Source organism: Synchiropus splendidus, chromosome 17, assembly GCF_027744825.2.
Source record: "Synchiropus splendidus isolate RoL2022-P1 chromosome 17, RoL_Sspl_1.0, whole genome shotgun sequence".
Taxonomy (NCBI): domain Eukaryota; kingdom Metazoa; phylum Chordata; class Actinopteri; order Syngnathiformes; family Callionymidae; genus Synchiropus; species Synchiropus splendidus.
The window spans coordinates 2,567,128-2,590,752 of record NC_071350.1 but is presented as its reverse complement, the minus strand read 5'-3'; the positions used below and the strand labels follow the sequence as shown (position 1 = coordinate 2,590,752).

At 42.2% G+C, this 23,625-nt stretch overlaps 1 protein-coding gene across 2 annotated transcripts; it reads right to left on the bottom strand.

Annotated features, from left to right (window-relative positions):
- Positions 1–1,742: 1,742 nt before the first annotated feature.
- LOC128748503 (moesin-like) lies at positions 1,743–18,007 on the bottom strand. Of its 2 annotated transcripts, XM_053847353.1 has the most exons (13): positions 17,666–18,007; positions 9,714–9,797; positions 9,134–9,229; positions 8,799–9,073; positions 8,650–8,733; positions 8,071–8,217; positions 7,901–7,997; positions 7,668–7,831; positions 7,072–7,202; positions 6,830–6,990; positions 6,661–6,753; positions 3,703–3,933; positions 1,743–3,628 (listed from the first exon to the last, which is right to left on the bottom strand). In XM_053847353.1, exons 1-13 carry the CDS (start codon positions 17,675–17,677, stop codon positions 3,464–3,466), a joined length of 1,740 nt encoding a protein of 579 aa, XP_053703328.1. In that variant the 5' UTR covers positions 17,678–18,007; the 3' UTR covers positions 1,743–3,463. The 2 variants fall into 2 exon arrangements, with proteins under 2 accessions (XP_053703328.1, XP_053703329.1); XM_053847354.1 differs by lacking the exons at positions 8,799–9,073; positions 9,134–9,229; positions 17,666–18,007 and having other exon boundaries at positions 9,714–9,772.
- Positions 18,008–23,625: the final 5,618 nt, after the last annotated feature.

Sequence of the window (23,625 nt, the reverse complement as noted above, 5' to 3'; positions counted from 1 at the left end):
CTTTGTCTGATGAACACTTGGATGAGAAAATTGGAGGCTGTTTTTCATTATGTGTCATCCATCCACCCATTCCTTCACGTTTCAGAATCAGAACCAGGTGCCTGATGTTTGAAGCATCGAGTCAAGTCACACGTTGGAGCTGTTAAGGTGTCGATCTGTTCATAAATCAGGTGAATCCAGAGTCATTTACACCAAGAACAGACACAAGCTGTTGTCACTTTTAAAATCGTCCATGACTTGTTTACACTGTTGGAATTGCTGTTAGCACTTCCTATTCATCCTTATTTGCCCTTCTACTAACTGTAAGATCTTGGTGTGACCACAAAAAGGTAAATTTTATTTATTATACTCAATAACCAGTCATATGCGATACGTTTGAAAAACTAAAAATGAACCCCAAATGAATTGGTGAACTTGAAGTTATTGATGAATTTGGTAGTGATTCTTTACTTTTGAAGAGGCGTTTAACCAAAAAATTAATAAAGGCTCAAAATGTATGACGTTTAGAAGTGAAAACTAGCTATCCAATTCAAAGCAAATCTGAAAAGGCTCAAATGAAGATATGTGTTTCTGGTGACAAGATCTTGAAGTTATTACAACGCCATTTGACAGTGTGAATGTTGATGTTGTGCAGTAGTACCATTTTTGGAGTTCAGTCGCTCTGAATTCGGACTGAGGAACTCAAAACCATGATGAGTCGTACGGCAGCTTATCTGCAAACGACAGTTGCGAGTCTGAATTGTTACAACACCCTTTTTAGGACATACTCAAGAACGACAGAGGAAGTTACAGACGAGAAAACTGCATTGCGGAGAAAGAGAAGTTGCGAAAAAGAAAACAACGAACAAGTTTGTCACTATTAAATTCAGTTACACTTGCTTGACGTAAATAACTAGGAGTTAGCTAAACTGTAACTTCAATTTACAAAGACAATCTACCATCTCACTTTAGTTTCTAGTAACAAGAGTAAGTACTTGTCATATTTTAACACGGGAAATATATATATTATTTCTATAAATGCATTTTTACTCATAATTTCTGGGTATATAACCATGCAGGCTAGTCGCGTTTCCTGGTTGTGAGATGTTCTCTATGTACGCTAGTCAAATAACGACGCACCTCGATTTACGGCGGGATTACACTGGCACCTCGTGGCGAACTAGAGTAGTGTATTGCTAATTTGACGGTTGAGCTTTTACTGTTTTGTTGTTTATCGAAGTGATGACGAGTGAAATACATTTGTAATAACAGTAACATATAGTTATGCATTTAAAATGTTTATCATTCAAAGCAGATCGTGGTGCAATTCTTCAGTACGATGAGTTGAACTGAGCTGTGTGAAAAATAATTTTAAAATCTGATTGTCGTTTGAGTTATTGGCAAGCAATTTAGAAAAGAGTCCACAAATATAAGATTAACATCTGTTTTATACACAGAATTTACGTGGTATTTTCTGCGCCGTTATGTATGCAATTTATTTAATATATTAAGATAAATGAACTATAGTCAATAATCAATTAGTATTTCTATATATCACAGGCACAAAACTAATGAAATGAATGGGAAAGCGACATTCTTTATTAAAAATGTAACTAAAAAAATCCTACTGTCGCAAACATGTTTAGTGCTTGCATATTCATAATTGGCAAATGCAACTACAGGGGTTGGAGAAAATAATGGAAACAAGTATGTTCAGTCCGCAAACCACAATGACAATGCTCAGTAAAGACAGCCACAACAGGTGAGTTTTATCAGGCTTTTATTCACTGGTGAGAGGAAGACTTAGATGAGCAGAGAGATCTGATGGGCAAGGCACTGTCAGTCACTTCAACGAGTTTATCACGTTCCAGTCCTTTAAAACATGTCTCTTTCACACAAAAGCCCCTGATTATTGTATTCAAAATGGCAGCAGCTGTGAAATGTCTTGGCAAATAATGAAAAGTATATGCAGCAGAGAGCAGAGGCTCCTTCATTCATCAGCTACTAAAATAGATAAACAGTCAATACTCTTCAGTACGTTAATTTCTAGGCATCTACGAACAACACATAGTATGATCAATCTGTATTAATGGCACAAAAGTACAGTATGTTTTTAGGAGTGAGACAGTCGGAATTCCTGGACAACCACAGCAGGAGCTAAACGTGGACTCTGACTGTCACATGATTTCAGAAGCTGCTTGCTTCAGCGGCTTCGCTGCTAAGCACTTAACACTATTCCAAAGCACTGTTACAACGTCAACATGTTTATCATACAAAAATATCCCCACCGGTGCTTTAGAAAAAAATCCAAATTACAAATATGTAGTCAAATACATACAGTATATCAAAAGTTTGTGAATTAGAAATAAAGCTTGGTTGGGCCATGGAACTACAGCCTTCAGTGCATGTTAATGAAATGCTTTTAAGTTAAATTGCAACATTCTGCACTACAGAAAACATAATTGGCTTTTGCTCTCCCATTTATGTGAAAGCATCTTTGTACTAGATTACATTTTCTTTTTAAGGCAAAATATACTAACATAACGTTCTGTTCCTCCTTATTTGACAGACAAAACATATAGTTACAGGAAAACCATGTTTGTTTTCAAATAGAGGATAAACTGGAGCAGGCAGAGCAGGAAGTGAGAGCTGGGGAAAATCCAATAAATGCTCTACAAAACACAGCCGATTTAGGTTTAGTAGATCAAATTCTGTACACTTGAATTACCTTTAAATTAAGTTCCATCTTTGGAGAAACTTTTAATTCAAATGTATTGTGTCTAATTTGCTTCAATGATGTAGATGATTGAAGAGATAACACTAAGTGTTTCAAGCTTTCAGCATCAACATGGAGAGCAGATGAGAGGAACAATGAAAAGTACACATTTTGTGCGTGTGTTTGAGTTGTAAATATTGTTGAAGAATACACACAAAACATCTGTTAACAATGCACTCACATGCAGCTTAAAAGTAATTTGTGTCATTGTTTTCATAGAGGTTTGTCAGAAAATACACTATGTGTGGCGTATAAGGTGACGTTAAGTTGTGCAAATGCAAAAGCGGATCTGAAGGAAAGCTCGTGTTAGTAAAATACTGATGGTCATTACGAAATTCCAATCACTTGGAAATGAGAAAAAAAACTGGTATCATTATTTGGAGCTGTGATAACCAAGTGCTGTGAGGCAGTTTCACAGCAGGCAGATAAGGCCTGACTCCGGTGGGAGTGAGCTCATGGTAGAAAAATGCAGCACTGACTGATACGCTACAGAAAAAAACTGCCAGGAATGTACGACCAGAATACAGTATGTCCCTTTTCAACCAGTGAAGTGCCTAAATTCAGAGCTAGGAATGAAACTATCCAGATCAGAGTTGGTGCAGCTATGTTTGTCGGGTTGATGTTTTTTTTTTTTGTTTTTTTTTGGGGGGGGGGGTTTGGAAAGAAAAAAAATTGCTGGAGAAAGGCAGTACTTGCAACCCTGTGACATCACATACATTCAAACTCATCAATCCGCTGTTTGGTGTTTCCAGAGCGGATCTGTCGGAGGGTTTTGTACTTGTCCCGTCCTGCTCGCATGTTTTCTGCATGGATGATGTCGTTCACCGTTTTCTTGGTCTCGTCCCGAGCATTGGCCAACTCCGAACTTAAAGCCTGAGCAGGCAGACAGAGCAGGTTAAAAACGTGACCCGACCTGTTAGATCAAGGCAATAGCTCGTTGGACGTACCAGGAGATGCTTCTGCAGGCGTTCATTCTTCTCCGCCTCGGTCATACGCTCCTCCTCGCTGCGATCCTTGTACGTGACGGCGTTGGTGAATTCGGCGCTGGCTTCTGCGCTGGACTCGTCGTTCTCATCGTGTTCGTTCTCCGCACTGAGCGGCTCCTGAACGTGAGCGGTCATCACTTTGTTCTTCAGCTCCTCTTTGGTCTTCTCCAGGTCCTCCTGCACCATGGTGGCCTGAAGGACAAAATGCCAGTGTTATTCATCTGCCACAATGCAAATAATCATTTGATTTCGCTCCATGGACAAAAAAAGTTATCACGATAAATGTTGTAATTTCAGTAGTAACGATAATTATTACACTAAATACATTTTCATTCTATTCCATGTGTTGGACACTACAGTCTCTCTTGAAACTGTTTTATGATGCAACTTATTAGTGGAGTTTGTCTCCAACATCATCATTTGTTTATGTTTAAGTATAATAGTTAACTATGTGTAGAGATGAGAAATTCAATGTTTCATGTCTCTGGTAGAAGCCTCTGGTGTCTGACAGACTGCTCTGCCAGCTTTATTTAGGGGTTAAATTGAGCCGTTGGTCTGCTGCATCTCATGTCTCTTGTAGTTGACTTTAATCATGTGAATAAACGATCATTTACTCATATTCTATTCTCCAAATCATGATACAAACTGTCAGTCTTTTTGTTGACGGTCCCTTACTGATGTCTAGTTGTGAGAGTGAGTCCGCTATCAGAGAATCCTAATGGGGACGCGGAAGAGGACGCCGCCGTCAATACCAGAGCGGAGGTCCGTCCAATATCCAACTACACTGCCTAGCCAAAAAAAAAGTTGCCTCCAAAAAAAAGGGACTCTAATATTTTGTTGGACCGCCTTTAGCTTTGATTATAGCACGTATTCGCTGTGGCATTGTTTCGATAAGCTTCTGCAATGTCACAAGATTGATTTCCATCCAGTGTTGCATTCATTTTTCACCAAGACCTTGCATTGATGATGGTAGAGTCTGATCGCTGCGCAAAGCCTTCTCCAGCACATCCCAAAGATTCTCAATGGGGTTAAGGTCTGGACTCTGTGGTGGCCAATCCATGTGTGGAAATGATGCCTCATGCTCCTTGAACCAGTCTGTTACAATTTGAGCCCGATGCATCCTGGCATTGCCATCTTGGAATATGCCCGTGCCATCAGGGAAGAAAAAATCCATTGATGGAATAACCTGGTCATTGAGTATATTCAGGTAGTCAGCTGACCTCATTCTTTGAGGACATAATGTTGCTGAACCTAGACCTGAACAACTGCAGCAACCCCAGATCCAGGATCCGGGTGGCGACTTTTTTTTGGCCAGACAGTGTATTTTCACCACAGTGTTTCACCAAGGCGCCAGCTCAGTGGGAGATCTGCATATGTTGATGTGAACCAAGGCAGACGACTGCACTCCATCTAATGAAATAAACATGGATCCAGAGACTCAGAGTCGACCATTAGAATAGAATAGAATAGAATAGCCTTTATTGTCCTTGTACAGTGTACAACGAAATTTGAGCGCTACTCCCTTTGTCCATTGTCATTATCAAAGGTTCCCTGTATTAAAAAGGAGCTTAGAACAACTGCTCCAACCATCACTCATCACTAAAGATGGCCACAAGGGAGCACTGTAGATCCCAGGCCAAAAAGTGAATGTGTTGTGTTACAATACAGACTACCACTAGGTACTATGTACGCAAATGTCAACAGGAAGTCTATTATAGTCTTGTAAGTGGCCGACAATACTAAGAGGCAAAACAATAAGGAGAGCAAGGATTACTCTGACAATCTAATGTGAATTTTCCTTGAGGCAGGGATTAGATGATTAGGACGGAACGAACTCACCAGGTAACAGTCTATGTGCTTCATGAGAGGCAAAAATATCGCTATCCTCAGTCAATTCCACAAAGTGGTTGCCTCAAACCTGGAGATGCTTCATAACAAGGAACTCCATTTACTAGTGTCACTTCAACACACACATGAACAGATGTTTACTTAGGAAGCAGCAGTAAAACAGGTTTGAATGAGGAAAATAAGGAGGCCATTATATTAAACTTTGACTGTTACTTTAGACAAAATACTGCAGTAACATGCAATGTGCATGTTGAAAGTAACATTTGGACTCTCAGTTTAATGAAAGGATTCGGAAACAGTCATGAGCTAGTGTTGAGTTGCTGAAGTCTGATTAGTTCTGGAATGTCAAACTGAACATTTGCCCACAATTTTCAACACCACCTCAGGCCACAGCCAGTTTAGGAGGCAACATAAAAACTTCAACAGAATTTCCTTCCCCCAAAGAAACAAACTGCATGAGTCACACTGCCCAAAAAAGAGGAGGGGAAGGGGACGTAGCAAATGGTTACCAAAAGAGAATACTGGGGGGTTCACCCATCCCCCAAGAACACACAATCAGGAAATACTCCCGTATTTGGCCGTGCCAGTCCCGGGGGAGGGATGACGGGGTCAGCACACTGTGCATCGGAATGTTTCTTTACATTCACTGATCTAAGACTAACTGCAAGTTTCTTCATCAACAGGTGGCAGCCTTGTCACATCTGACACAGAAATGCTAGGAGGTGATATTTTAAATGCTTACTTCAATTACTAAGTTTAGGTAAAAAAGTTACATTCAAGATGGAGGCACATTCTACTTGCTGCTGACACCAGCTGATGATATGTTTTCAGCAATGGTGGGATAGATTCGGGAGCTCAGGGGACATCCCTGCAGAGGAAACAAGGGAAGGATGCAACTTTTGAAAAGGAGAATCACTTTGCTATGGACTCTAGAAGGTCACTGCTAATAAAGTCACAGCAGTAGCAGCAGCAAGTTACACATAAACACTGCCACACACTTGACTGAAGTGTCACCAACACCTCTACAATCAGCATCACACCACTGTAATTCTAAGTTGTAAAGGATCTGACCTTCAGCTGCCACTGCTCCGCTTCATCCTCCTTCTTCTTCTTGGCGTCTTCCAGGAGAGAAATTTTCGAAGTGAGCTCTGCCAACTCAGTAGCCTAAAATACCCCAAAGTGTTACTTCTATTCCAAAAAACAGATGTTTAAAGTGTCATATATTCTGACATGTACTGACCAGATGTTCTTGGTTCTTCATTTGGTTCTGTGACTGTTGCAGCAACGCCATCTTGGCGTCCTCGGCTCCTTTAAGCTCTGACTCCAGGCGCTCTGCCTCTTCTTTGGCTCTCTGCCTCTCTCGCTCCAACTCCAGGGCCTTCTGTGTTTGCTCCTCCAGTTCTGTGCACACACAAACGCACACACCATCACTGCATGCACTTAAGTGTTCCTTTGTTTTCTGGCCACTGATGGGTGACAAACCTCGTTGGGCTTTTCTTGTCTGCTCCTCGATCTGCTTTAACTTCTCCATCAGTTCCTCCTTTTCCTTTTCAATTTTCTCCTTTTCCTTTTCTGCCACTTCCCTTTTCCTCTTTTCGTTCTCCAGTAGAGCCCTGAAGAAGTGATGACGAGTAATACATAAGTCTTAATTATTAAGATAGATCAGAGGAAACCAAAAGAAAAGGACACGGGAAAACAAAAAACAAATAAATACTACTAAAAGTACAACTAAATGTCATGTGAAATTATTTATTATGTAAAAACGATCATCAAAATACGTATTTGATATTACACGTGTCAAATTACAGTGTGGAAAACCAAGAAAACAATGTCATCCACAATGAAAAGCAATCTAATACATGAATAATAAATACAAAACTATTCTCAAACAATACTGTACATACTACTCTATTGCCAGACAAAGATGAGTCATTTTAGAGGTATCCAAATGAGAAGGGCTATAAGAAGAGATATTTCTTGGACCATCAAATTTAAATGAGAATTCCCACACTAACCTCAAACACTAACCTGCCCCGACATGGTGACAAACAACTTGACCTGCGTTATGGACAACTCACCGCTCCATCTTCTTATGATTCTTCTCTTCCCGGGCCTGGGCCTTCATTTGCTGCACCTCAATGGTGTCCGGTTTGCGGCGCCGCATGTACAGCTCATGGTTTCCCATGCAGAGAGACAAGATCCGCTTGTTGATGCGCAGCCTGGGCGCGTAGAACACAAAGTCCTGTATGACAAAAGGAGAGGTGTTAACAGACGCTTGGCTGGAAGTTTTCTACTGTGAAGCTTCACGTACTGGTGCTTTCTTATCAATCGGTTTGATGACAAACTTCTTGTCATTGAAGGAAATGTTCCTGATTTCGCTCCATGGAAATCCAATTTTAGGCGTCATTCTGTTGAAGACAGAAAGAAAGTCAGTCTCTAGAAACAGCACTTTGGAGGACATGTTGTTAGTCAGTGACTTACTTATCATTCTGTTCATAAATGTTGAGACCCAAAGCGTCCACTCCTAACCACAGCTCTGTTCCTTTTTTATTCTTAATGTTAAAATAGTTGACTCCGTACATCTCCAGATCTTGTGCTATCTTGAGGTACTCCATCATGGATTCCTCTCTTCAAAGACAGAGAAATTATTTTCATCATCAGTACAGGGGGGAAACATACGTACAAACATGAATGAACTTCTTACTGAGTCAGCAGCTATGAAAGTGGGTTCATCAGGGAGATATTCTTGACTGTACATAATAAAGCTATGAAGAAAATTAAAGCCTGTACTCTCAAGATGTCAGACCAAAATCAGGTCAAGATGGCTTGTGCTCTCACTAAATCGCTCACAGGAATGAAAACAAACCTTGATACGGACTAAACAACTCCAAACTAATCATCAACAGATGAAATGTCTGTCCACATCACAGCTTTATATTTTTATGACAATGTTATCATTAGCGTTTCAAAATCCCGGAATGTCTTAACAGCATTTCGACAAGAAATGAGCTGCATAAGGAAGTTGTGAAATAAAAAGGGTGGGGTGAGAGCAGAAGTTACCTCATCATACCCTTGTGCTCCTCGTGCCACACCTGAATTCTCTCTTCCCACTGGTCCTTGCTGAGTTTGTGCTGGTCCAGAACCCTAAGAACATAATGAGTCACGTAAGTTACATCCTTAATGATAGCATACAAGCGCCTCAGTTTTACCTCTGAGGAAGCAGGTTTTCGCTGGACAGGTATCCAGGCGTGTGCACTTCCTTGTTGTAGTCGGCGTACTTGGCCTGTACTGCATAGGAGGCCAGCAGTACTGCGGTCTCCGGAGGGCAGTAGATGTCATCATTGAGGATTCCTTCCTTCACCTGAAGGAAGAACAGGCGCTGTGTGGCGTCCTGAATCAACTCCTCAGATACATCCTCTGGGAAGAACTTAGCGCGGAACTTAAACAGCAGTGGGCTTTCCTTCCTCACGTCCTGGGCTGTCACCTGAAACCAAATACGAGTTTAATATCAGTGCAATGTCCCAGAAAGATTTATGAGTCTCACCTTCTTGTTGAGCTTGAGCCAAGTGGACAGACCCTTAGAATCCTGGTACTGGAGCCCAAAATACCAAACCTCCCGCAGGCCAATGGTTTTGACAACCTTGAATTGTTGTACAAATTAATGAGAAGCCAACAGTTTTCCATGTCTTCAGTGTATGAGAAAAAGCCACTAAGTAGGGCAAACTCCTGAGTAAAAAGTCAGATGTGTTTTTCTTCAGTGTGCTGCTGGTGAGGATGGATTGCTCCAACAGACTGGAATTAGTTTACAGTTGATGGAAAAGGAATAAATGACAACATTTAAACCACAGAGATTTATACCCACACTATAATAATGAGTTATAGGTATAACACTAGACTGTTTCAGTGCTGCTCTTGAAATATTATTTATGATTTATTTACTATTATCATAACACAAGTCTAAATTGTACTTGCAAGTTAAGATTTCACATATTTTGTATGCACTTTTACAAATATTATTCAGTAGAAATTATACAGCTAAACCAACCACATAGAGTTATGATTGGTTAAAGTTTCTAATAATGACTCAATGGAAAGGAATTACTAAAGAATTAAGACAGTCATACCTGGTCAAACAGCTGCTTCCCTGTTGTGCTGGGCTGGATGGCGAACTCCAGTTCAGCATCCATGGTGGTGACCCTCACACTGATCTGGAGAAGACAGCAGATAGACAGCATGGGTGAGCAGAAAATCCAGAATAACCCAGAGAGGCTTCAAGGGTGGAGCACCATATGGTCCATGAAGGTCAAACGTGAATAAAAAATCAGGTTCTAAAGACATTTAGTATTAAATCAACAGCACTTTTCCCAATGAGTGACGTCTGTTCATCTACAACCCTTTATTGTAACCCGAACAATGTATATGTCTGACCGTGAATCATTGATGTTGAATAACAGAATAGTGTTATGCACTCCATTACGTGTCATGGAGAGAAATGTTCATGAGGACGGAATAAAACCCAGGAGAGAGGTACAGACAAAGATACAACTGTGTAATGAACCCTCGCTGTGTGGATCCCAAATCCAGGCAACAGACCCACACTGCTAGGCTGGTTTGTTGGCTTGGCAGTCAGTGTATATCGACACACTGGGGTTGTGATTAATCTCCAAACTTTACACTGGTAGACTCCTGGACACACAAGCGTTTCACATGAAAATTCTCTGTGGTGGTCGTGTTTAGACACAGATTTTGTTTTTGGGACATATTTGACTCTTGTGTAGATAGAGGATATCTGAATTATGATTTCAATGTGCAAGCAGTACTTAAATGCAGAGCACATAGAGGAAATGCTTGCTCACTTAGGCATTCGATGACATTAAATTCACTCCGCATGAAACCCAACTGCCGTGATCAAAAGCTGATCCCCTAAATAAAACATATTGAGGCTCAAATATAAAAATTTAAATGTGACTTGTATCCCTTGAGGATTCAGAAGCACACTGGCTTAACTCAGCAGTATGTTGACTAATAAATGGCACTAAAATATTGGGAATGCAAATCGAAAGGGATTCATAGAACCGAAGTAAATGTGATGCAGCTGTAATGGGTGGGTGAGCTGCATAACTTGCAAGTCATAGTGGAAGTGATTTGGCGAGAAGGACACAAATCTGTCAAGACACATTTAGAAAGCCGGTCAGATCTATATTGATTTCAGCTACAAAACAGTGCGACCAATCTAATAAAATGCGGTGTAAACACACTGATGGTTTGCAGGGAAATAACAGCACTCTGGATGAATCAGCGCTTGTGTGACTCTCACAGCACATCAAATCAGGAAAAAAAAGGGAACATTTCGAGAGTACAATGTGACTGGAATAGTTCTGTCGACAACATGTGGCTCCGTCTAGAACTTATCTACAGGAAATAACCACATCCTCCCGTGGTTAGTCTGCAGCAGAACACTGAGCTCTCTCTGGAGAGCCATCTACATCCTGTCATGCACCAAGTGACCCGTCAACTGAGAACTTTCTCATTTAATAATGCAGCAAGAATGTTTGCATAAAGTTGTCAAAGCAGAGTTGACCCAGGAACTATGTCATCTCTAAATTTAGCTCAGTGACCCTGTAGGTATTTCTTCATTCTCTGACTAGCGGCATGGCTGTCGGGGGAAGGCTGAGGCCCACGCCTGCTCAGAACAACAATGGTATGCATTATTTGGCGCTCGTTGGGCTGATTAGAGTTGCGTTCTTTCCCATTCATGTCAGCAGGACCCCATTTGCTGTGTAGGACACTTGGCCTTACTCTCACTTCCTGTCATCGCCAACATTGTGTGCTGGATTCATACTTACTGTGGCTGTAGGTTCAAAACAAGTTTTCTGAAGGGAAGAAGGATTTTTGAACTCTTGTGTACTTTTATCGCTTCGTTGCAGGAGTCACACAGTTCATTTGACATAAAAAGGGAACCGTGTAACACTTTCTGGATCAGTCAGGGTGTGTCCCTCCTGGGCTGAACTCAAACTCACACTATTATTAGCACATACACAGCAGAAAACTTCCCTCACACCATCTGTGTTCATCAGATCACATCTTGGCTTTCTCAGTCTGAATCATCAAGTGAGACTTCTGCTGCATCTTCACAAATGAATAATCATTGATGATAAATGATAATCGTTTTGCCTTCAGGATTATGAGTAACTTGCGTTTCAAGTTGTGCATTTTGAAATCAAAGATGAAAAGATATTTCATTTCAGAAGTCCAAAAAATGACTTGGAAAAATAAACAACTTCAAAGCATCACAAGCACTTCAGAGATTGCCAAATAATTTGTGGATTATCCATGGTAAGTACAAAACCCAGTAACCCACTGACGGGGTCGAACATTATCGGCCAATGTGGGAAATGTTCAGCTCTGAAAAAGCTGGAGATGGAGGTCAAGAGGATGGCAATATTTTTGTGTAAGCAACAAACTTAGTGTCCTGATCAGGATGTATTTTTGCTCTATTTCACCTTGTTATCACGAGCACCCTGGCTTTCTGGTGATCTCTTACCCTTCCTGACCACTGTTATCTTCAACTTAGAAATGCTAGATAACTAGCTGTAAGCTGAGACTTTCCGAGGCAGCAGTGAAAATGAATTTCAGTTGCGAGGATTGAAAATGAACAATATGTATAACTGTAAAGAAACTCAGTCAATCTACCGTCTACATGAACCCCAAAGCTTTTAACAAGTTAACCCTGGTTTCCACAGCAACCATTGCTTTTAACATCTGGCACTTCTTGATCACATCACTGACTTTAGTGAAATCAGAAGAGTTTAACCTCATCAAAAGGAGTAACTGCTGAAGTGTGATGACACAGCTGCTTATGATGTTTGTACATCACCATCTGTCTTCCCAAGCAGTGAGTCAAGTGTAAGTGGTTTACATGTAAACAGCAATACTTGTATTTCAATGAAATTGACGGAGGCCTGGGTGTACAGCTGTGAACATGCAAGAAGAGCGGCGAAAACAGTGCCTCTTCTTTTTTGGCATTAACCAGATGTTTTGGGCAAACATTGCTGGCTGTTGTACTTAAATGTAAATAATTCAGTGGGTAAATAACATGTTTGTGTCTATTTTGTGTCTTGTTGACTGGAGGCAATTGAGGTGGAAGTAAAATGGTGTTTAATGTGTGTTTTTGTGAAAATATAATGAAATTCGGGAATAGATGAATAACATTTCCTCTAATGTTGACATCAACAACAGTGTTGACATTAATCTGGGCAATCCAGAAGAAACCAAAGTACAGCGGAAACATCGATCATAATATGAGCGAAATACAGTTTCAATAGAATACTACGCATGACACTTTATGGGTTTAACATGTTTTGTATCGATTGTTTTCACTTGAAGAAAAAAAAATTCAGGGCTTTTGTGGGTCCTGCTGGTCCACTTATGATGGTCATGGTGTTTCTGGGGGGTCAAAGTTTGAACAGGTTACCCTGGAAACCAAACACTGTTGTTTGTGTTGCTTTCATTGAGTACTACAACAATAGCCTTCCACTGTGAAACCACTTGCTGTGAGTGTCGAATGCGGGCCGAATGGTGTCCATAAACTGATCAACACACTGAGGATGATACACTGAAGGACAGGAAGAAGCGGGGGGGGGGGGGGGGGGGAGGAAACGTGTTATAACCTTGGTTTTTCTTATCAAACCATTACATGCATTGATCAAAGGGTTGTTATTTAGGTTAGTTGTCTGAATTCAGGCTTAAGTGGGTTAGTAGGTTAAGCATTTCTCATTCAGAGTGTGGTATAACCCTTTAAATGCAATACACTGTAATTATTTTAATGGCTTTTCCTGTGCATATTAAAGATGACATTTTAATCTCAACAAACTTTATTCCACTCACACAATTCGCGGCTAAATTGTTAAACCACAAATAAACTAACACAAGCATGAACAAAAACTTACTTACAGACGCTGGACTCCTTTCTACATCCAGTAGAAGACATTAGACTGTGTGAGAAAAACTCTTTCCACCACCTTCAGCTTCTATACACAGTTAATCTGCTCTGCTATGCACACTACACAGCTATTAAATCCTCTGTTTGCATACCACAGTGCCATTCCACTCACCCTGTCACCAGGTTTTTGATAGAATCCTTTTCTAACAAAACGGCATGTAATGCTTATGTTTGTGCAGAATACAAATGAAAACTTTTTAGACATGTACGTTTGTCAATGATGAAAGGATTTGGGCTTCATCTGAGTGCAAGTCTGTTAAATTGTTTGACAGAAACATCATTATTCATAGACAAGACAAGTCTATGCCACAGGTAGAGACCAAAAGCAGGACAATGGATATGCGCAGAGGAAAATGGCACCTTTAAGTGGGGGGGACTGCCCCTTTAATGAGGGAACATGAAGTTGTTCATGCTTAAACTCAACTGCAAACTAAAGGTTTGAAGTCAGAGGGAGAATTATTTGAGTGTACGACAGGAATTTGTCTTTCCCACACAACTTGAGAGAGAAAATGCAGATGGAAAGAATCTTTTCTTAACTTTCAGTTAAGACCGAAAGATAACCTTTTACAAGCAACAAACATGTGTCCCTGGGCCAGAGTCAGTTTGTCAGCTAGCACACACTCATGTGGAATGGTTTACTGTAGAGAGGTGTGGTTGATGGTTGACTTTTTTCAATTGCGACCATTGGTTGTGTTGTTCATCGGAGACAATGCAGTTAAAACTTAACATCCATTGCTAGAAACACACTTGTTAAGGACTTGCAAACCCAGAAGCTACCACTGAGTCTGCAACGCAATTATTTATATCCATTCAAGATCACACAACTCAATGTCCTGCACCAGGGGAGAGTAATGAAAATATATACTATATAGACAGCGATGTGTGTGAGAAAGTGGGCTACTGACATTATGTGCCGTTGGTGAGGTCGGTGTTGTGCCATCTGATGATGGGGCGTGTGGAGATCAAATGAATCTATACAAAGATGATACTGAAGGATAAACTTTTCCAATCGTTTAGGTGTGCAGTAAGCCTTTTCATTTTATTTATCAGAATAATATAAATGGAAAATATAGTCTATAAAATAGAATTGTAGGTGGAAAACAAAGGTAGAATGAGGCGAACTTGTGATTATACATTATGAGGCAGCTAAACAGTTGTAGAACAGAGAAGTGAAACCAAAAAAGTCTGATGAATATGGTTGAGAACTGAGACGGTAAATCTCCGGTTACTCATGAAATGACACACAGAGGCTTATTCTAGTGGAATACAAGAAGTTAGATAAGTATGCACCAAGGTTAAAATGGTAGCTTCATCAGAAGTCCCAGCTTAGATGCCCAGTGAGGCAAAAACAGCTTTTAAAATCATGATGATTTATTTTATTTTATAATGGAGATGTTTGGCCTTCAAACAGGGAGTCAGTGTAACAACAGAGACGTTCTGGGGAAGTTCTAATAATTACACTTCAAACTTAAATAGTAACTAATCATAAAGCATATAACATTGCCAGACTACAATCTTGCTACTGAAGACCACAGTCTGGGTGGAAGCAGGAACGAGAGCAAGCTACACCATGATGTGAAAGTCCATATAAGGCTACAGGGCAAGGAAATAACCAGAGAGGAACTGATGTAAGAGCAGAACTTTTGAGTCACATCATGACTTCCTTGGCTCTGCTGAGCTCAGTTTCTCAATAATTATGTCGTTGTGAAAACACATGTAAGGAATAGGTTTCAGGCTGGCATGGTTCCGGGCAAAGCCTAAGCAATGTGCTTGAGGCTGTGATAGAACCTTTACTGGGCGCAGCACATAAAGCATTTGCTGAATCACTGAGTCAGTCTTCCTACTTTCACTCCACTTCTATGTGGGAGCGGCTTTGCCAAAGGAGGAGGAAAAATGGGCTCCACACATTTCGACATCTCCAAGAAAACGTTCACGAAACTCATCATATTTACCCATTCACCACTTCACACTCACAGAATACCTTGATGCAGAAATTCAATTAAAAGAAGCATTGTATGATTTAACTACTGAGTTTCTATGTTTGGCTCCACCTGTGTCTTTTGAGTGAATATAAACCTCATTGTTCCAGACATCCACCAACCCTTTCCTGTCATCACTCAGAGCTTCCTCTTGACCAGATATTCCGTCTCCTGCCAGTTTCCTCTTCAACATTGCAGCTTTTGGCACAGAAACAATTCCCAAGTGCATCAGACCATAGTAAACAATGCAATATATGTCTGACGTGTCAAGATAGCAACTGATCGATCACTATAGTATATGTCGTTTGGATGAAGACAATCCTAGCTGGCCTTGGTTGAGACAAGGTGGAGATGTTCCACAGGTCACCAGGCTATCAGAGACTCACACACAGACACACATCACAAAACATACCATCATTATCCAACACAAGCTCAGTGTAGCTTCCATAAAGCATTGTGGATTTGAACAAACCCACACCCTTTGCACACCCCGCATGCGACCATTTAATATTAATCATCAAAATAAGTGAGGGCAAACGGCTAAAATTTGGAAGAGCTGCTCATTGGGTAGTAATGTATAATGGAAAAGCAGTGTACACTCGCAAAACATGTTGTTTTAACAGGTGACAGAACTGGTGAAGTCATTTGGACTCTTTGTGTACATCAATCTGCTTCACATCCACCACATTAACGCACATATTTAATAGAAATAATATCAGGATAGAGCAAATAATGAAGTCATAGAGTTATCAGAAAATCAGCGGATATATAATAATTAATTGACATAGTTTAATCTATTTAGAAATAAAATCTACCGGCTGTGTTTGGGGAACAAATAAATACTGAGTAAAATAATTTAGGAATCACTGGAACACATGGAATTTCCAACACTAATGTAAGAGAAATGTTTTTTTAATAAGCTAAAATTGTTTGTTGCAGGCTCATGTGGGGAAGACATCTTGTGGTGTTTCAGATAAAAATAAATGAATGACATGCAGACATAATAAACACAGTGTTTAAAGAAATCCAACTGCCTGCATGAGACTTAAACATCCTGACTCACTCATGGTGTCTGAAAAAGACATAGCAATGACCTGTTCTTCCTGCAACTTTGACGTTTTATCAAGCAAATATGATTATTGTGCATTACGAAATGATGACTGTTGCTCTTGAGTGATCAGATTTACACCTGAAAATGGTATTACCTAGATAATTTGTTCTTCTTCAGAATCAGGTTACTGTTTCCATATTAAATGACTAAATAAAAGATAAACCAATAGATGTTCCATCCCATTACAGGGGTTATGTTGGGTCAATAAAAAAGCAAAGGTAGATTGATTCCCTCTTTGTTCAGGTATGTTACTGTACTAAACAATGAAGCACATTTTGGATATTTTTTTATTAAATGCCATATCCAACACGGACGTAAGCAGTTAGAAGCAGTTGCGAATCAAACACTTCCACTGAGGTCTGAAATTCTGAGCTTTGTAAAACCATTATGCAGTTTGAATGGCAGAATGTGTGTGTGTGTGTGTGGTCTTTGTTCAGGGCTACAGCTGAAAAGCTACTCGAATCATCGCGTTGTACAATAAGAAAAAAGTTGTGATTGTATTTAAGCATTTATAGAACACGTGGGTCGGTTCTGGGTCCCGTTACCTGAGCTTTAGGAGCCACAGCTGGGCCCAGTGACAGTTCGAGTCCCAGATTGAAAGGGAGGCCTTGAGGAGGCGGTGTGGGGGGTGATGATTAGCTCCCTAGCTATTCGGTAGCTTCCCTCAAATACGTCGTTAAACATGTGGATTCTTGCGCAGAGACTCGATGAGCTAATAAAAGTGCAATAGGTCACGAAAGACCTTAATCAATTTTCTAATTAAAGGCGCATGTTTTAGGGACCACACCGGCGGGGGCGCGCACGGGAACGCGCCTAACGGAAAGTGTCCCGGTATTTTATTTGTGGCGTCACAGAAATGCGGTGGCTTTAACAATTGCCTTCAGATATCTAAGGTCTAAGCCTAGTCCGTAGAATTAACACGACTATACTGAGAATGCAAATAAAAAAGTATTTAGTTTCAATGTTATTAAGATTGTGTCTTACCGTTTTCGGCATCTTGGCGTCCTTTTTGTCCGGTTCAAAGGAAAATATGTTGAATGAAAAGCTATCAATGCAGCAGTAAGCGTCACCAGAAGAAAAAGTTTCTTCCCATCAGAACCTCGGCGCCAACTGAACACTTCCGGTCAGGATGAGTCCACCGTCACTTGAGTCTTAAGCACAGATATCTATATTGAGTCCGGAATCAGCGGGAGAGTGTTTTTCCTTTGTTTAGTTGTTAAAATGAAAGAGTGAAGCTCGATTTCCTGCTAACGGTACGCTCACACACAAACCACACCCAGGCCGGTGACAGAGCAGCGGTCAGCGGGACTGAAGAGGCTCCAGAGTGGCAGACTCCGCCCACCGTTGCCGCATCATCACAGGCAGCAGAATCTGGAGTCTCCCAGCCTCATGAGTTCGAAACCCGGAGATACCATGAAGATGTTCTGAAGATGTTACATCCTTGCTGTTTGACACTTAACTTAAAAGACATTTCGTGAAATGTTCATAGTTGTCCGTCGTGCCTTTGAAATCATGACGCTGTGCACTGAATATTTCACGGAACATGGAATTTTATTTTCACTGAGAACGTTTGTTAATGCTTTTGTCTCACAGGTGTTGGCGTCATTGCTAAATACTGTTATAGACTTTGTAATGCACTGTGAAGACTATTTGGGCTGAGAAAATCTAGGTTTGCCATTATTGCAAGATATCTTTCCAATATCTCGGAATATTACATGAGTGTTACCTCACCAGCCTCGTGGATCCGAACCGTGGTTCGGATAACCGGCAATTAGGACTGGCGTCACCTGCAGCACGGCTCGTCTGTGGTAACAACGGGTCCGGTATTGAATCCTTCACGAAGAGGATTCAATAATCACAGCAGAACCGGCACTTGATTTGCTTCCACAGGGGATCACAGAGTCCTCCAGGTACAGTGCAAACTTTTCCCCGCGGAGACTTGAACAGACGCTCGCTCTCACACTCACCGGGGGCGCGCATGTTACACACACGCCATACGTACACCTACATCACCCATCCTGCCACCTTCTGTTGGAGACGTGGCCCGGCCGGTAACACTACCCCCACTCTGGAGGATAATTAAACACTTAATATGGCTCCAGGACAAAAAGAGTGTTATGATGTGTCATGGGATTATTTGGGGTCACATCTTGGGGGCGCTCTTGTTATGTTGCCGGGTCACCATCCAGTTTGTTGGAAGTTGGAACCGTGAATAAAACCTGCTGTGTTGATACCTCCTGTGAGTTTTCCTTTCAGCTTTCAGCTATCACAAAGAGTATCAAGTAGAACACAGGACTTTGTAGAAAGTGTAAACGTTCCTCAACCTTTTCCTCAAGTCCCTGTCTGGCTCAACCAAAGATGTCGGGTAACCCTAGGCAAAAGAGTGATGCCCTCCAGTGTTCAATACGGTGGTCAGAAATCCTCCCCCGGAAGATCAATTGAATCACAGTTAGCTGCTAAACACGAGACAAAACCGATAGGGCCGTTATACTACTTACAGTCGACCGTGATAAGTTGAACAAATCCCCTCACCTTTGTGATAACCCAAATAACAGTAATTGACAATAACAAACTGCACTGAAAGCTTTGCTTTACTCTGCTTAAAGATCTACACTCTAACTCCGGTAAGCATTTAAAAACCCACTCCATAAACCAGTCACCAAACATATCTGGTGCTCTTAGGACGCTCTGAGGTCATTGCTGGAGGGGTGCAGAGGTCTCAGGAAAACGGCAGCCCGCCCTCGTCTCTGGACTCTCATCATCTGGCTCACCTGGTGGCGGCTCTGTAGGGCTGTCAGGAAGATGGTCACCAAGAGCTGTTGATAGAGAAGGGCAAGCGCTCCTGGTACTGCCTCCGACAGGGTCCTCAGCAATTGATGAGGTGAGCGAGTCGAGTCAAGAGGGCTGATGTCGAAGTCAGAAGCATCCTTGTCAGCTTCAATGAGTGGTGTCTCCATCTGTGGTGAGGCATTGATCTCCTTGAACGACCAGCTGCTGTCCAGCGGACTTCTGGAGTAGTAAGGCTTGAGCTTGTCATGATGAACCACTTTGGCCTTTGACTTGGACCTCTTTTGGATTCGGTTGATGAAGTTGTCCAGCTGTCCTACAACAAGGTCCCTCAAAGGAAGGCAGGAACTTTCGTATTTTGTTCTTTGCTCTTTTAGAATTTTTGATCAGGTACCAGACTGCATCACCAACTTGGAACTGGAGATGTTTTTATCATACTGTCGCACGCTCAGTAAGAAGCTTTGACGCTTTTCCCAAAGTCTCTCTTACAAGCTGGTGTGAGCTCTCCAACTGATCTCAGAAGGTGGATCACATACCCGCCCACATTTGGGCGGGGGTGTACTTGACTGAAGGCCTAGGTGTAAAATGCACAGGCCGCCACTGTAGTGCAGTAATTTTGCTCTGTTGTTGATAATCTTCTGACACCATAGGCCAAGACCCTCTCCTCATCACCTTGCATTTGAGACAGGACAGCCCCAATTCCCCAGTCGCTGGCACTGGTGTCAAGGAATAGCTGGCCCTCATGGAGTGGATAGCCCAGGACTGGAGCTGTGGGTCAGCGCTTTCTTTAATCTTTCAAAAGCCTCCTGGCATTCAGCTGTCCAACAGAAGCGTGCATACTTTTTGGTCAGTTCATGAAGTGGCTTGGCTATAGTAACAAAGTCTGCAACAAAACGTCGGTAGTATGATGATAGGCCACTTGCTCCCGGAACAGACAACGCTTGGATGGCTTTAATTTTAAATTAGCGTGCTGCAGCCTGGTGAACAACTGCTCCAGTCACTCCAGCATCTGGACACTGTCCAGCCCCAGGACGACGACGTCATCGAGGTAGACCAGACACGTCTCCCACAGCAGCCCAGTCAGCACATGGTCTGTCAGTCTTTGGAACCTGGCAGGTGCATTACACAACCCGAATGGCATCACACTCCATTCGAAGAGGCCTTTTCATGTACAGAATGAAGCTGCTTTACAGGCCCTGGGGGTCATTTCCACCTGCCAGTATCCTGACGTGAGATCCAGGGTGCTGAAGAACCTTGGTGAAGAGAGTGTGTCCAGAAAGAAATAATATTATAGATTGAAAAAAAAAGTGATACAAAAGATCTTAGAAAAACAATGTGCAACAAATGCAGTTCAAGAACAGAAAATGTGCCAAAAAACCCTTCATTGTATTTTTTTCAGGGACAAATTGTCCTCATAAAACATCCTCAGCATTATCCCACAGACATTGAAGGACCTGAGCCTCCTCAAAAAGTAGAGACGACTCTGACCCTTTTTGTAAAGGGCCTCAGTGTTCCGAGCCCAGTCCACTTTATTGTCTATGTCGACCCCAAGATATTTATAGTCCTCGACCATATCCACAATGACCCCCCAGATGGAAACAGGGGTCATAGGAGACTTGGCGTGGAGGTGGACCAAGCATGGTCAAAATGTCATGCTGTACAATGTTGGTGCGGCCAAGGTCAGTGGGGCTTGATGAGAAGGCATCACTGTACGACTGTAGCTGGTGTGCGAGCCTCAGACGATCACTCTGGGACAGACTCTCGGCATATAAGCTGTGCAGGTGACTGGGTACAGTGGCCAGGTCATCAGGGCTGGCCGCTGCTGGAGCACTTGTGATTTGTGGTTCTACACCTTCTAACCCCAACTATGGCACCTATCCATAGGGTGACAGGGAGTGCACCAGGGTTGAAGACTCTGATGGGGATGTTAGTGCACTGCTGCGGCTGCACCTCGATGCGGGCCACGAGAACATGGTGCTTTTCGATGAGGAGCTTGGTGGGGCTTAATGTCATGTCTCTTTATGCGGTATGGTGTTTACGGGAGGTGCATGTAACACCTCTGCAACAGATGGCTGAATTGAAGGCTTAAAGTCAGCAGGGATAGAATTGTAGTGATGAAGGGGCAGCACATTCCTCCTAGCTCCAGAGTCCAACAGAGCTTGCATTTCCAGTTCGTGGATCCATATCCTGACACACATTATCATTTCCACCTCACCTTTGGTGACAACAACCACGGTGCTTGAATCACTGGCTGGACTTAGGCCAACACTACTGGGTCGCCATGATGGTTGGTGGGGGGATGGGCAGTTTCTCTGTATGTGGCTCACACCAGAACAATTATAGCAGATGGTCTCACCTATACTTGACTTCTTATAACGGCCTTTTTTTTGGGCTGCCACTGTTGGTGTGTTTTTGGGGCCCTCTGTGGTGGTTCAGCAGGAGTTCTGGGTGCTGGGTCTGGCGCTGCACTTGTCATCATGCAGGCGGGTTCACGTAGAGTGGCAGCATGGGTCCTTTAGGTGACAGAACCACGACCTCTTTGAGGCATCAGTGGTGTAATGGCTCTAGCAGCTCCTCTGGTGGCTTCATACTTGTGTGTGAATTCATAAGCTCTTGCCAGGATGCAGGGTTGATCCTCCAACAGTTTCTGGACAACCTCAGCATCTGCTAGGGCATTAGTGAAGATCTCTACATGCAGTCCTGCTCTACATTGGTTCGATTGGCATACACAATGGAGACTTTTTTGTCATCTCCGAGTGTGTGTAGGGCTTCACCTTGTTTCCTGACTCTCTGCCTCAATTTGATGCCGAGGGCTGCACCATGTTCTGACCGCGGTCCGTAGGCGGCCTCGACCTCCTCTACAATGTATTGATAGCTCCACCTGGCAGATGGGGTTTTAGTGAAGCACAGCACCAGCAGCACCGATCGGACTGTATCTTAACAGAACAGCCATGGTCTTGTCCGTCCAGTGGTTGGCACTAGCGCAGCTTTCAAACTAGTAAAGGAAATCTTTCCATGAACCAGATCCGTCGAACTGACCAGGCCGCAGTGTGGGAATTCTCTCTCTGCATTCAGGCTGTTCCTCGTCTCTGCTGTCAGTGTGGTCTCTGTAAATCACGGTTCATGATGGACAACGGCTTGGTGCAGATCTGACCCGTCTGAACTTGTGCTGGCCCATTTTGTGGTCTTTAATTGACATTGCTGCAGCACGATAGGGCCAATTCACCCTTTAGCCCCATGCTAAATGGAGAGGAGTTTGTCGTTTCCCACAAAAATGTCCGCCTTTCTGTGGGTATTTGTCAGTGTTAATTTGTAGAGTCGTAGATATCCACAAGGAAGGGGTTGTTACTCACATTTGGTTGCATGACGTTGAAGTATGGCATTCCAGAGCTCATGTTAATTGGGTCTCCGCGAGCCGCCATCTTGACATTTTCTCTGATCCTTCTCCTGCCACCTTCAATTCAGACGTGCCCCGACCAACATGAAATTAGGTATGCGTCTACATAAACAATGTTTGACATATGACATAGAGATTTTTATTTTGAGTGAGGATGTGATGGAGAAGAGGCTGGAGAGGTGGAGGGGTGAGTTTAAGAACTGTCAGTAGTAGCAACCACAGGTCAGCTCATGCGTAGCTTGAAGAAAAAGCTAAAAGGAGAGTCAACACCGATCAGATGGATAGTCATAATGCTAAGGCTAATTGTGTATATTAAAGCTAGTAAGACAGGAAAACTGCAAACTTGTGCCAACTTGGCTCTGTTCCATTTCCAAGTCTGACTTTCAGTGGTGTATTCTTACTTATTCGGTCATAAAGGAAGTGTGCCGTTTAGAGCTTTCCTGTTGTTTAGGCCCGAAGTACCACTCTGGAAAAAATTGCAGTCACTTTCGCTGACTGATTTAATCTCAGGATGTGGATACAGCAAATAGGAATGACTGGAGTGGCTGCAGGAACTCTCATTTGCCTGGGTTCTGATTGGCTATTAAAGATTTTAAATAGGTAAATAGATGTCAAATAGGTGGATGTTATCTGAAATGTGTTTTTCGTAAGACAAGACTGTTTTCACATTTGATTTTTTTTAACAAATCAGCGAGCAATACTTTGTAATATCTGAATATCTAACCTTGAGCATGTACAAATTCATGAATGGCGATAATCA